Source organism: Mastigoproctus giganteus, chromosome 1 (assembly GCF_048544385.1).
Source record: "Mastigoproctus giganteus isolate SK-2022 chromosome 1, ASM4854438v1, whole genome shotgun sequence".
NCBI lineage: Eukaryota > Metazoa > Arthropoda > Arachnida > Uropygi > Thelyphonidae > Mastigoproctus > Mastigoproctus giganteus.
Genome location: NC_143575.1, coordinates 135,360,742 through 135,376,533, shown reverse-complemented (window position 1 = coordinate 135,376,533; position 15,792 = coordinate 135,360,742). Strand labels below are relative to the sequence as shown.

Here is a 15,792-nt window from a genome sequence, read left to right as displayed (position 1 = left end):
TTTCATTCACGGCATGAAAAGCCGATTCTGATGCAATTGCACATGAAGTACAGACAGGCACAGCTGGTACACCAGCCAAACCTTGATAAGATGAGTTACATTCACCACATGAAATGTTATATATGAGGTCAAGGTACCGAAAAAGAAGAAAGGACAGTACAATTTTTTAGTATAGAATGTATAGGTTTTGCTACAATTTTAAATTCCATATCTTTAAAGAGTCTACTAAGTTACTTCTGCCACTGTTCTATGTATGGTATGGAAATTAAGTATTTTTTATTATTGATTTTATTGCTTCGTGTGATATTTTGTGACCTGTCTTTTTGCTTGCATTTTTATTTGATTGATGGTTATGTTGTTATTTGGTTTTTAGGAGCATTAGCAACTAAGGCCATATTGCTCCGGGGATATGCGGTGGTCATTTTCTGACCTTTCCGCATCCTCCGTATTTGGTGGTCACGGGCTCGAACCCTGGTCTGATCAAGAAGCGTGTGCTACGCACTGCTGCTCCTGCCCACCTGGCTACGGAGGTGCCATGATTGATGGTAGTGAGAGGATAGCCTCTACTTAAAAACCTGTTGGCTAATAATTCAATCTCTAAATGTAAGACGGGCTCGGTCGTGGAATGTTTATAGGCATTGAGGAATTGGTTAAATATGTTGGCTCTTTTGTAAGCGAATGGGTGATAACTATTATAGTGGAGAAACGTACCGGTATTGTTAGGCTTACAGTAAACATTGAATAGTATTTTATTAGTATCCTGTGTGTGAATGTAACATTTAAGAAATTTAAAGATTTTGTTCCTTCAAGTTCTCCAGTGTAAAATGTAATATCTCATTTGGTCATTATTTAATGTCTGCAAAACATCTTAAGTGGTGATATCATCAGTAATATTAAGCACATCCTTAAGATATCTCCTGTAATAGGTTATCTTGGAAAGAAATGGTGTTAAGTGTATATGTTCAATGTTAGCCAAATAAATCTCCGATATAAGACCACTCAGGCTTAGACCCATCGGCAAAACGAAAATTTGCTTATATATCTTATCCTGAAAGGTAATAATTAGCTTCAGTCAGAAGTTTAATTTAATAGAAAATTTCTTTTTTTTTTGCAATTTAATATGATTTATCCCAATGGTATTATTATTCAATAGATCCCAAACTATATCAAGCACGTACCCAATATTAACATTTGTGTACAAAGGTGCTAATTATAAGGAAAACAACTTATCATTGCTGCCAATTTTACAATCTTTAAAGCTATTAAGTAATGTATCATAGTTCTTAATACCAAATTTTATTATCTGTCTGAATGGTTTTATAATGTACAAATCTGGGTATGAAGTTATTACCGTGTTGGCCAAGATGTTTGAAGCTCCAACAAACGCTAAGTTTTTATATATATTTAGTCATTTTATTGACTTAATTCTTATACTATATTAATTTCTGTAAGTAGCTTTATAGTCCTAGTCAAGTGCCTTGGTTTGTTTGAATTTAGATAGCGATTTTGAAAGTTAATACTTAGTATGCATAGATGTTACCGTTTGTAACATGCTGCCATTGTTAGACAATACGGAATAACATAATGTAAATCCCGCACTTCATAGCGTAAGGTTTAATTAAAACTAAATAGCAAAATACATAGCACTGTATTAGAAATCTGTTAGATTAATATAGTATTATCAATTAAACAGTAAAATTTATTAATTTTATTAAATTTCATTGTTAATTCAATTATACTTAAACAGAATCATGACCCAGACTAGAACAGCCAAGCAATGAGCAAAAAGTAGCAGTAGTACTGTGGCTCATAAGAGAACCGAAGGGGGTGATTCTCCAACACATCACAGTCTAAAAAAAATGTGTGAAATGTGAAATGTTTCCAGACCTGTCTAGAACAGGACAGGACATGATCTAGCCAAGGAAGATGTCTTTGTGTGTGCCAAGTGCAGAGACTATGAAGAAATTAGGCACCAATTCAGCGTTCTGATGGGCATCTATAAGAGTTTGGGGTGTGGGTATATGCCCTCAAAGAAATTAATGTGAGAGGCCCATTAAGCTCTCAGCTGCCCAACTCTATGCCACAGCTTACTCCTGTGCATCAGGCATCACAGAGGCAATCTCCAAGGCAGAATGCACTGGTCCCACAGGAAGTAGTTATTGTTGGTGACTCTATTGTCAGGGAGACAAGGAATATTATGCAAAAAGGATAGGTGGAACAGGACCAGGGTATGTCTACCAGGGGCTAAAGTTGATGATGTTGTACAGCAAAGGTCATCTAAGTGCACAAAAGGTGATATTATTGTACACATTGGCACTAATGACCTTAAGAGTAAGAGATCTGCAGATTTACTTAACAAGTACAGGTTAATACTGAAAAAAAGTCGCGAGTTAGAGTTAAATTTGAAAGTGTATGCAATTCTGCATATTATTATTATTAGCAGCCCTATAGTACAAGGAAGTCTGAGGCTTATGCTGCACCAGCCAAAAAAAAAAATTCATGCGTTACCCTGAGAGTGAGAGAGAGAGAGAGAGAGAAAATAGAAGGTAATCACCAAGAAAGCAAGAAAGAGAAGAATGATGATACCCAGCTCAGGACCCTGGATTTGCCAAGCTCATACTCACCAGATGTGAGCCCCTGAGGATATAGATGCAATAGGAGGGAGTATATGATGAGAGTCTTGTCAATCAATTCGACCCAGGAGAGATTGTGCAAGGATCACGGGGTAGAATTTTTTTCAGCATGGTCTGTACTTGCTAACAAGGGATACTGCTTCTACAGGGATGGGACACACTTAAATAGAAAGAGTGCAAGAATATTCGCTGATGCTATCGGGGCAGTGTTAGGTAGGTCAGGAAACTGCTAGCTTGGGGGGGGGGGAATTCACAGACTAAAAGATTAATGGTAGCCACAGGCAGAGGAAAAAGTGATTCTTGCACTGCTTCTATTGTAATGAGCAGCAGCCTAGAGAGCAAGTTGCTGGAGATTTCCAGAGCTGCTGGGAATCATCGTGGAACAGGTAAATACATGGGCTGTGTTAAGGTAACAAAGAGTAAGAACAGGTGCATGTATACTTACATGTACACCAATGCTAGAAGTACAGTAAACCCTCGCTATTCGCGGGGGTTACGTTCCTGAGAAATGTCGCGAATACCGAAAACGCGAATACTGAGTTATGGCTCCCATAGTAATAAAGGGGTTCCGTTCCAAAGTATGAAATATATAAGAAAAACTAGTCTAAAATTTTGTCTATGTATGTATTATATGTACCTTCATAATATGACAGTACATAGTGAAAAGCAAGCATATGGCATCGAAATGAAAATAAGAAACAATTTAATAATAAATGTAATAGTTATTAGAAAGTTCAAACAAATCTTTCAAATCAGCGCCTTTGCTAGCAAAAAAAAAACATCCCGCCAGTGCTATCACCAGTTTCGCTAAAGTGTTGATAAAGGAGTTTTGCCTTTTCCCGAATGATGAGTGAACTTAACGGAATTTTATTTTGAATTCGGTCTTCTATCCACAGATTTAAAGCTTTTCCATTTTTTTAAATTTAACATCACGAGTTACAGAAAATTTTTGAAGCAATTAGCGCGGTTTCACAGACACTACGGCATCACCTTCATTTCATCACCTTCTTTGATCTTTTCACATTTCTCTTGTTATTCATAGACATATTTTTGTACGGGTTAGAAAGAACTTGACCACAATAAAGTCACTTTCTTCCGTTAACGCACTCGAAAAAGTCTGTTTTACACTGCAAAACGGTAGAGTTATCATTTTTGTAAGCATATCAATTTATAAATTGATAAATTTATTCAATTTATAAACATATAAATTAAAATCAAACGACGAAACCTTCCATGACTAACACATACTGAACAAGGATTAGCGAGAAACATCCACGCTCGCGATTTTTTCACCCCTCTCCCCCCCACCCACTGAGCGCCGTTTTGACCGGGAAAGATAATTTTAGCCACGCCCATGTTTTTTATGGCGGAAAATATTCACGGCATTTTAAAATTCACATTTTTTTAGGTTTCATTTTATATTAAATCGGCGATCGCGAATACGCGAAACCGCGAATACAGATACCGCGAATAGCGGGGGTTTACTGTATTGTAAATAAATTTGATGAATTTGAAGTGTTGATCAAGGCATTAAAGGCAGATCTTGTTGAGATATCAGAGACATGGTGTCACATAGATATAAGCAGTGCAGTATTGGAATTTGGGGAGTACAATGTGTACAGAAAGGATAGACAGGACAGGACAGGAAGGGAGGAGGGGTTATGCTGTTACTTAAGAAACATAAAATCTAAGGAATTGCATCCTATTCACATTGGTGGGCAATGGAATGTTGAGTCAGTGTGGTGTGACATAAGCACTGTGAAAGGGAAAATGAGAGTAGGTGTGTGTTATAGGCATAATAATGCTGATCTAGCATGACTTTTGTGTATTTATTGGAGGATTGTTTTCTACAGCAACATGTTCAAGGGTCAACCACAGGGAGTAATACTCTTAATCTGATTATCAGCAGTGGTTATTCATGCATTAAGAATTTGCATATAAAGGAACCACTAGGTGATGGTGATCACAGTGTACTGATGTGGGATTTACTTAAAGATGTAACTACCATCAATGTTAAAGGGAAGAGTTTTTGCTTTCATAAAGGTGACTACAGTGGTCTCAGAAATTTTTTAAACTTTATACAGTGGGACCAAATGATGATGTTACCAATAGCAAATTCTAAATGTGAAGCATTCAGGTTATTAATCTTGGAAGCTACTAGGCTTTTCATATCAACTAATCACCCCAGGGGGCTATATCTGGTGAGTATAGGCTTGGCACACCCAGGATCCTGAACTGAATATTATCATTCATCTCTTTCTTGGTGATTCCTTTCTACTTCTCTCTCTCAGTGTAACTCGGGAATATTTTTTGGCTGGTGCAGCATAAGCCTCAGGCTTCCTTGCACCATATGGCTATTAATAATAATAATAATAATAATAAGAAGAAGAAGATGAAGAAAAAATATTGTTCAAGATTTAGGCCTAAATTGATGTCAGATGACCTAATGCAACTTGTAGCAGAGAAGAAAAATTCATTAGCTGCATATAAATTATCAGGAGACACAGATGCCTATGGTAGATATAAAATAGTCTGTAATCGAGTCACAAAGGACATTAGGTAAGCAAAGGCAGATTACGATAAATCTTTGGCAAACAATGCAAAGAAAAACAGTAAAGACTTTAATTATGAAAACTCTAGAAGGAAGGGGATGAATCAGATTGGCCCACTTAACATATATGGTTCAACTATTCATTATCCTGCTCAAGTACCTGATAAACTGATGAGTATTTTGCCTCTACATTCACAAATGAGGAGTTATTGAAGTAGTGCAATGCTAGAAGTTTATCAAACTCTAACAGGGAGCTAAGTGATTTTGTAATAACTGAGAGAAAGTTGAAGGAGAAATTGTTGAAGTTAAATGTAAGGAAGGCACCTGGGGCAGACAGAATCTATCCAGTTATATTGAAGGAGGCAGCAAAGGAAGTAAGCAAACACTTAGCCATAATTATGAGAGCATCCTTAGAGTCAGGGGAGATCCCCATGGACTGGAGATGTGCAACTGTATCCCCAGTTCATAAAGGGGATGCAAAGGGTGACACAAATAATTATAGACCTGTTAGTTTAACTTCTTCTCCGGGGAAAATAATGAAATCACTGGTTAAAGATTTGACACTAGATCACCTAGAGAAGACTGCTGTAATAGTTTAGACACAGCATGGGTTTGTTAAGGGGAAGTCTTGTCTGACCAGTTTGATTGGATACTACAATGTGGTCACAAGGGAACTGGATGCAAAAAATAATTTTGATTTCATATACTTGGATTTCAGGAAAGGTTTTAATACTGTTGAACATGGAAGACTGCTGTACAATTTGTAGCAGTATGGCATTAAGGGCAAGTTGGTGCAATGGATAAACGGATGGTTGAGTGGGAGATGGCAGAGAATGGTAATAAATAGACACTGCCCTACATGGACTAACGTTACAAGTGGAGTTCCTCAGGGTTCGGTGCTGGGCCCATTGTTGTTTTGTGTATTTATCAATGATATCGATGAAGTATATCAAGCTTAATGCCCAAGTTTGCAGATGATTGTAAGGTTGGCAGGGTTGTTAATGATAGTAAAGACAGTATGCAACAGACTGCAACAGAATCTAGAAAAGTTAGGCAGATGGGCTGAGAAGTGGCAACTGAAGTTTAACATTGTGTGATTGACAAATGCAAACATACCAACTGTGTGGTACTACACTCAGGCGGTGGAGAATGAAAAAAAACCTCGGGGTAAAATTGTACAGTCAGATATGAATTTCTCTGAGCAGTGCAAACAAGCTCCAGATCAGATCATGGGGCTTTGTCAATGCTATTTAGGAATTTTGCTAGCAGAGACAAGGAGGTGATTATCCCTTTGTATAAGGCAGTGGTCAGGTGACAACTTGAGTACTGCATACAGGTCTGGAGGCCTTCTTTTTGGAAGGATGTAGAGTTGCTAGAATGGGTAACTAGAGAAGGGTAACAAGGTTGGTGAGAGGAACAAAGAGATGCACTTACGAAGAAAGGCTTAAATCTTGCAAGTTGCAGCATCTGGAGACTAGGCACCTGCAAGTTGATCTGATTGAAGTGTTATAAGGCCTTGAATGTTTTGAGCAGGTTCAATGCCGATGGGATTCGTCCACTTGCTCAGATTAAGAACCTGGGAGGGGGGGGGGCATAGATTCAAATTGAGTAAAGACAGTTGTAAGATTAGATGTGTGGAAATTTACCTTTAGCCAGCGGGTAGTTGATTGCTGGAGCAGACTTTCATCTGTTGTTGTGGAAGTTGATAGCTTAAATAAATTTAAGGCTGAGCTAGACAAACATTAGGAGTGACCGGATGGGTGAAATGGGAAGGGTGGTTTTTTTTTTTTTTTTGTGTGATGTTCTATTTGCTTGATTTGGTTGATGTTAATGCTAAATGTCGCTAAGTATGAAAATGCAGAGTTTCTGTAAGACACTATCAGACAAATGGGACAACTGGCCGAAAAGTGCTGGTATATATCGTAGCTTTCAGTTGTTTTAGTTGAACCATTTCATGCCATGAATGAAAGTCTTACATTTCTGTTTAATGAGGCAAAAATTCTGAATATCCAACACAACTATACAAAGTTATTAATTGCTGAAACACTGGAAATGAAGTTGCACAAAAATTCTATCAACTTTCGGTGTCCCTACCACATTTCATATTCATGGTCATTTATATGCTATTTTGTTATTTGTTTTAGGATCATTTGCAACTAAGGCCATATTGCTCTGGGGATATGTGGTGGTCATTCCATGACCTTTCCGCATCTTCCGTATTTGGTGGTCACGGGCTCGAACCCCAGTCTAATCAAGAAGCGTGTGCTACGCACTGCTGCTCTTGCCCACCTGGCTATGGAGGCACCTCATTTATATGCATGCACCAAGACAAATAATCTATTAATATCTTGACACACTTTGCATCATTTTCCAGCATCATTTTCCAACCTGTGATCAAGTCGGTCAGTTGAAAAGTCTAGTCCACTTAAGGAAGGAAAAGTCTCATAAAATAGTTTTAATTTTTTTCATTGGTGTGATTTTAATTTATATCATCACTGTGATTAACTCTTTCATTTTTGGTTTAATTTAAAATAATTATTTTGATACAATGTCTTCTATCACTCAGAGTTTTGTGGGGGTGGTTTGATGTGTTTTGGGGTCAGGTGGGGTCCTTCCCCTTCGATCCTGGGGTATGTTGAATCATTCATGGGCTCAGAGACCAAGAATTCATTAAATTATTTTTAGCTGTTTATATTTGGAGAGCGTCATCTTGAAGTTGTTCTACAGACCTGATTGAGGTAATTTCTTTTATTCTTTTAAAATATTGATACAATGTAGAATATATTGAGCCCTGTAGCTCTGTTTTATATTAATACAGTCAGTCCTCATTAGTAAATTAATAAGAGGAGTTTACCTCAATATAGTACGTGGAACACTTCCGTATGATACCCTCCAGAAATTAAAACGGAAAAAACGAAAAAATCGACAACTTACCGGTACATTAAAGTAAAATATAAATAATTAAATAATCAAAGTAAAATATAAATAATTAAACAATCAATTTAACACAATTCAAAATCAATTTAAAACAATTAAAATTCAAATTAACGCAATTAAAAGAATCTAAAAATTAAAAGAATTTAGATTCTTTTAATTGCGTTAATTTGAATTTTAATTGTTTTAAATTGATTTTGAATTGTGTTAAATTGATTGTTTAATTATTTATATTTTACTTTGATTATTTAATTATTTATATTTTACTTTAATGTACCGGTAAGTTGTCGATTTTTTCGTTTTTTCCGTTTTAATTTCTGGAGGGTATCATACGGAAGTGTTCCACGTACTATATTGAGGTAAACTCCTCTTATTATTTTACTAATATTATTATCAACGTAGAACATATTGAGTATTACAGCTCTGTTGCATACTATCTAGTCAGTCCTCATATAACACGTGTTTACACTACACGAATTCGATCATACACGATTTATAAATAGGGCATCTATATCGTATATAACATGAACCAAATTCGCTTATGCACGATTCGCCTTTGTGTTTACAAGAAATGGCAGTTGAACGCAGAATCACCCCAACTGAACACAACACGATAGGAATGAAGAGATGATTCTGAAAATGTATTTATGTTTTTTATATCAGTGAAGGGGAAACACATTTCACCATAATAACGTAAAATTCAAGCTATCGGTATTATCGCAAATGCAGTTAGATCGAGTTTACTACCAGTTTATAACAGATTCCACTAGCAGGGATGCAACTGGAAATTGTTTTTATTATTTTATGGTAGTAACTGCCAGAAATGTGCTTTAGTAAAATGTGAGCTAGTGAGGTGTTAATAGAGTTGTCTCTGCCTTTGCGGTGTTGTTTATTCAGTTGCTACACTCTCTCAGGTTTGTTTATGTGTATCAAGCGTGCCTCCTCATTTTGTAATTGTGCTTTATTCCTTAAAAATGAGTAAAATACTTAAAAGGTGTGGAAAGGAAGCATCCTGGTGAAGACACAGGATGCTTCCTTTCTTTTTCTCTCTGAGAGATTCAGAGAGAAAAAGAAAAGCAATATCGATAAACATACTCGGGAAAATTTGTAGTGGCCTCATACTAGCGTTTATGGCCAAAATCACACCGGCCTCCAACCCACCGTGGTTTCCCTGGTAAGGCTTATGGCCAGTCCGCCTCTGTCAATAGAGAAAAAAATATGAAATTGTGAAATTCTTTGAGCGAAATGAAAGACCATGTGATATTGCATGTGCTACAGGCCTAAATGAAGCAACGCCAAGAATTACAAAGAATGGACAGAAAATAAAAACTTTCATAGCAGGAACAACTCAAAGTGTAATTAAAATCCATTACATTAAACACAAAGAATTGGAAGAGATGGAACAGCTGTCATTTGTTTGGATAGAAAATCAAACAAAACACAAGTTTGCTTACGATAGAAGCAAAAGCATTAGCAATATTTTATTACGTAATAGTCGTAATAAATACGTAAGTATTTTATTGCGATAATTTATTGTGTTTGGTAATGTTTTGGTTACAAAAGTGTGTTCAATCTTGGGTGGTTGGCACCTAACCCTATTTTTCCCATAGGGCCTGTTGTTTATATTGCATGATTTTGCATTGCACAAGGGTTTCTAGGAACACAACTATCGTGCTATACGAGGACTGACTGTACTTCTTTTGTGTACAGTGCATCTTTAAATGACATGAAGATCACACATTTCCATTGTAATAGTTGAAGCTTACTTCAAGAAAGTAAGGAAAAGGTATTAGTAGCCCTACTATGTTTTGTTTATTTTTACTCCGGCTGTCACTGCAGTTATGCAGAGAAGCTTGGCTTCAAAGTAGGACAATAAAATCTATCAGTTTTGTTTCTTCAGGAAACAAGTTCAGCTAATTCTGAGTTATAAGATCTGTAACTATTTATTAGACATGCACTGTCAAATCATTTCTATGTAAATAACTATCATCTTTCATAGGATCTTTTAAATGAAGACACCCTAAATCTTGAGTTGTTAACCACTGGACCCCTATGAGCCTTGGGCTAGTTTTTGGGAACTTTGGAGAATATATAATTTTGTACTTATAATTATGACTTCTAAATTTTCTGAGAACAATTGTTGATTGAGGATTGCAAAGAATTTATTTAGATTAGCAAATTTTACTGTAATCTCTTTCTCTCTTCCTATTCAAACAAAGTATATCATTGCATGTCAGTATATGGGTAAAGATTGTGTTGTTGTTTTCATTCGTTCAGTCACAACTGACTTTCAGAGACTTTATGGGCAAGCTGCCTCCATGCTATCCGGTCTTGAGCAGCTTCTTTCAAGTCCTTCATGCTCATTCCAGTGTCGCTCTTGATGGTGTCAAGCCAGTGTGTTCTTTGCTGGCCTCTTCTCCTTGTTACATTGATCTTTACTGGCATTATCGATTTTTCCAATGAATTGGATTGCATTACATGATCAAAATACATCAGTCATAGCTTGCCGATCTTGACTTCCTGTGATGTTTCTGGCTTGATGCAATTCAAAACCTCTCTGTTTGTAACTTTTGCTGTCCGTGATATGCAAAGCGGCTTTCTCCAGCACCGGAGTTCAAAAATGTAAATTTTTCTTGTCTGCATTTTTAATTGTTCAGCTTTCACACCCATAAGTTGTTATGGGAAACACTATAGCATTAACCATTCTGATCTTTGTTGCAAGGCTGACATCTCTGTCTTTTCAGACCTTTTCCATACTCATCATTGTGCTGCATCCAAGTGAAATTCTTCTTTTAATTTCAGGGCCAGGTCCCCTCCCCCGGTCGATCTTAGATTGAAGAAAGATGAAATTTCGGACCGATTCTCCCTCTTCATTGTTAATTTTAACTTCTCCTATCCCAGTTGTTGTCATAACTTTATAATTTTTGTTTTCTTGATGTTAAGCTGCAGTCCTGCTTTTTTGCTCTCATCTTTAATCATTAAAATCAGTTGTGTTAGATCTTCCTTATTTTCTGCAAACAGAGTTGTATCATCTGCATATCTTAAATTATTGATGTTTCTGTTGCCAATTTTCACTCCAATTTCTGACTCATCCAAATACAATTTTCTCATAACTGATTCAGCATACCAATTAAATAGAAATGGGGATAAGATACAGCTCTGTCGCACACCTTTTCCAATTTCAAACCAGTCTGTATCCCCAGATGTTGTTCTGACAGTTGCTTAATGATTGGTGTACAATGATCTTATTAGCTCAACCAAGTGTGCTATTACTCCCAATTCTATCAAAGAATTCCATAATTTTTCATGTTCGACACAATCAAATGCTATGGTATAATTGATGAAGCACATGTATACATCTGCCTACGGAAGGAGGGAAATGCATAAGTTGTCTATTTCCTTTTCTCTTATTAATTATTATTATTTATATATATATTTTTTAATTTTCTTCTTATTATTATTTTTTATTCTTATTTTTTTTTTTATTTACGTTTTGTTATTTTATTTTATTATTTTTTGGCTGGTAAAGCATAAGCCATAGGCTTCCTTGCACCATGTGGCCATTGCTAATACTAATACTAATCGTTCTGAAATTCATAGGCTTTTTACATGATCCAACAGAAGTTTGCAATGTGATCACAAGTGCCTCTTCCTTTGTGGAAACCAGCTTGAACATGGTAGTTCTGTTCCATGATTCTATACAATTGTGCTTGAATGAGTTTCAATAGAATTTTGCTTGCATGTGATATCATGGCTATCGTACGGTAGTTTGAGCAATTTGAGGTGTCTTCCTTCTTCGGGATTGGAATAAACACTGTTCTCTTCCCTTCTTTTGGCCTCAGATTGCTTTTCCAAATCTCCTGGCACAAAGCTGTGATAACTGTAATTGCCAAAAGTGTTAACAAGTCTATTGGTATTCTGTCAATTTCAGAAGCTTTTCTCCTTGGTGGTTGTTGCAGCACCCATACTACCTCTTCTTCTAAAATATCTGGTTCTAGTTCTTCTGTGTATTCTTGCCATCTTTTCCTAATTCCTTGTTGATCGTTCAGTTCATTTCCATCTTTGTCTTTTTTTGAGTCCTTACAAGCAGTGAAGGGTGTCCAGATCTTTTTTATTTATGTAAAGAGATCTCTCATATGCCCTTTTTTTGATATTATTATCTTTCTTTACTTTACAAGCTCTTTTTTTGCCTTGGGGTAAAGATTAGACATGTACTGGCAAGGCATTTTTAGACGTCAAGATTAGACATGCACTGTCAAGCCCCAAGGCCAAAAAATATACAGGATGATTCTTAAATACTCTTATGGGATCGTATTGTTGCTTTGATTGGGAAAAAAGTGGCTGACAGGTTTAACCTATTTTCTTATTTTTCTTTTTTAAATTTTCCATGGAATTGGGTAAAAATAAAGTATAAACCAAAAAAAACTTACAGTTTATAGTTTTTTTTTGTACAGTTGTGCTCGCGTATCCGCTGATTCAGTTACCCGCGGTTAACTACAGAAAAAAAACTAAATAAACTTAACACGTACTACTAGCGTGTGCAATATGATGCTTCCCTTTATTTTTTACAATGTCGCATATGGTTTAGCCACCAGCATTATAATGGTTCTTTAGAGATTTAAAAGATGCACCTTTTCAAACTTTTGAATAATTTCAAGTTTTTGTTTAATTTGAAAGCACAACTCTTGCATTTGCTCATCATTTTCACGATTACTAAACAAAACAAAAATCCCTGACATGCATAACAAAACAAAATTTGTCCTTTTGCAGAGTGTGATGGAACATAACAATCAACACGACGCACTAAATCAAAACATTTGGGCTCTTTTTTTCTCTTTTTTTTTGTTTTGAGCGGTAGATGTGAAAGACAGTGGGGGTTGCAAGATAATAGATACACTAATCTCCTACTGACGACTTATAACACCGGCTCTTGTCACTTATTTACAACTTGCAAAATATCTGTTTATATATATTTTATTTTTTATCACGTTGCTTTACTACTTAGTACTGCTCTATGGGTTAAGAGCAAGAAACTCCACTAAGATGATTGAGAACAATAATTAAGGATATTGATGATAATTTGACTGCAAGCATTGCCATCGTCAAAATGCCCCTATGCATATTTCAATCCATATCTTGACTAAATTAAGCATTAATTTTCCTTTTGACCTTTATTATGGAGCATTGTCTTTGTGTGCTGTATTTTATTTTACTGTTTGGAGAAAATGATTAGAAGAGTGGAAAAATTATCAAACAGCTGTATTTTAAATTGTTTTTCAGAAGATTCGCTACTGCAACAACTGTAACTATGAACATTACAATTTATTTTAAATAAATGAAAAAATATTAAATATATAAGTCATATTAGTGACCATAAAAATTTTCATTCAGAAATATTTTCATATGTATAGTTATAAGCTTCTGAATGAAAGTTAGAAAGCCACAAATGAAAATCAGTATTTCGATTAAGAAATTAAAAATAATAATAATAAATAAAAAAACGACTGCCAGTATGATTTATATTTATTACATTTAGCAAAGAAAATTTCAGTGCGACATCCCCCCCTGCACTGCCCACACCAACTCTTGTTTATTCTTTTTTTTTTTTTTTTTTTTTTGATATTTTAGAATTTTGTGGGGTGCTAACTCCTTAAACTGATTCCAGCATGAGAATCTGTAATTCTAAACTTGAAGAAAACTGTCATAGAATAATAAACTGGAAATCTTATTATATCATTTTTGTTACTAAAATAGGTTCAAAAGGAGAAAGAGGATTACCAGGTTTGGAAGGACTGCCAGGATCTGAAGGATTAAGAGGTCCAATAGGTAAGTGGGAAATTAGAACATTTCTCAGGAACAAATATCATAGTTCTGTAGTGTTATTATAAGTAAGACATTTATAGCATACTTTATCGCTAATTACAATTCACCAGGAGGAAGAATAACAGAAGGAACAGTTCCTTAATTCGATTTAAGATATACATGCAGAGGAGAGCAACAAGATTAGTTGGAGGGGGCAAAAGAGAGTATTCTACAAAGAAACATCTGAATTCTATAAATTACAATGAATGAAAACTAGTCACCCATGTGGAGATGTTTAAGGTTTTAGACATGATCAGTAAACTAAATTCTGATTATATGATTACACTTTCCAGCTAGCACATACACATTTAAGAATATTAATTGAAATTGAGAAGGGTGGTTGCAGAGTAGTTGCACGTAAACTTTCGTCTGGCACACCATGTTCTAAGTGAAATAAACAAAACTTCAACATAATGGTATGTGGAGATAGGAAGTTAACAGGGTAAAAGGTAACGATGGTGTAAGTAAGCTTGTTTATATGCATTGATTTTGCCAATATCATAAGTTGTAATAATAAATTGTAAAAGAGTTAAGCGTAAAGAGCGAAAACTGAGAGCGAGACTTTTCTTTTTAGGTTTAAAAAGAAAAGTCTGCAACCAATTTTGTAATCTTCTATACCATTAATAAAAAGAATAAACTTCAAAAATCTTCATATTATCTTCATAGATCAGTGTTACAAGAGAAGAGAATTTAAGGAGACATTAGCCATCCAGAACATACCCCATCAAGACCATCAGATACAAGAGAAAAATGTATCTGTACCTGCATTCAATTATGGAGATCGCACCTAAAAAAAGACATCAAGCTTTGTGAAAGGATGCCAAACCTGGTGATTTCAGCAAAAGGGCATCCATATGAGGAAAGACTTTGAATATGTGGGTTGCACTGCTTGGAAACTAGGCACCTTGGAGGAGACTTGATTACAGTGTTTAAGGCTCTGACAGGCAAAAGTAAAATGAATGAGGATGAAATTTTCATGATTATAAATAATTCTAGAACTAGCAGCCATAAATTCAAGTTACAAGGGGGAGATGTTTAGAATGGATTGCAGGAAGTTTATTTTAGCCAGCGAGTTATAAGTTACTGGAATAAGTAATAAGTTATCTACATGGGTGGTTGAGTCTGACAGTTTGGGGATCAAAGGTCAGCTGGATAGTTACCTAGAGGAGGGAAATGCATAGATTGTGTATTTCCTTTTCTTTTATTATTTATTTTATTTTATTTTATTATTATTATTTTACTTCCTTTTTTTTGGCTGGTGCAGCATAAGCTTCCTTGCTCCATATGCCTATTACTAATACTAATAAGATAACCATATTCCCCCTTCCTTCTTTCATCCCTCTATCCATTTCATAACCTACACAATTGGCCACTAAAATTCTGTAGAGCAGTCAGCAGATCCAGCCCCATCTCTTGAATAGACTAAAGGAAACCCACCAAATGACATTGTATGGACTAAATCTTAACCAACAGTGAAGAGTATGTGATTTGCAACAAGGCACGTGAAGAAGACAAAACTTACCAGCTGCTAACATATAATAAAAAATATACAGTACAATACAAGACACTCTCTCTTTCTCAAGACACTTGTGTGGAAATACACAGAGCCATGATGTATGTTACATTATGACTGTAGGACAGATTGCAGTAGCATGTGAGTACAGCCACTCCCCGGCTTTCGTAATATTTGACTTTACGTAAATTTTTGCTGGCTGGTGCAAACTTAAAAAAATCATGGAAATGTATTTTGCATCCCATAGGAATAAATGGAGGTATCATGAAAATATGGTAATGTGAACCCAATAACACATT

The 15,792-nt window shown here is 35.6% G+C and overlaps 1 protein-coding gene across 2 annotated transcripts in view; it reads left to right on the top strand.

Annotated features, from left to right (window-relative positions):
• Nucleotides 1-15,792, top strand: part of Col4a1 (Collagen type IV alpha 1) — a 1,206,096-nt gene that overhangs the window by 947,615 nt on the left and 242,689 nt on the right. For both annotated transcript variants that reach the window (XM_090374514.1, XM_090374509.1), the window contains exon 32: nucleotides 13,873-13,944. In XM_090374514.1, the coding sequence (XP_090230640.1) occupies nucleotides 13,873-13,944 (72 nt within the window). The remainder of the gene's footprint in view (nucleotides 1-13,872; nucleotides 13,945-15,792) is intronic.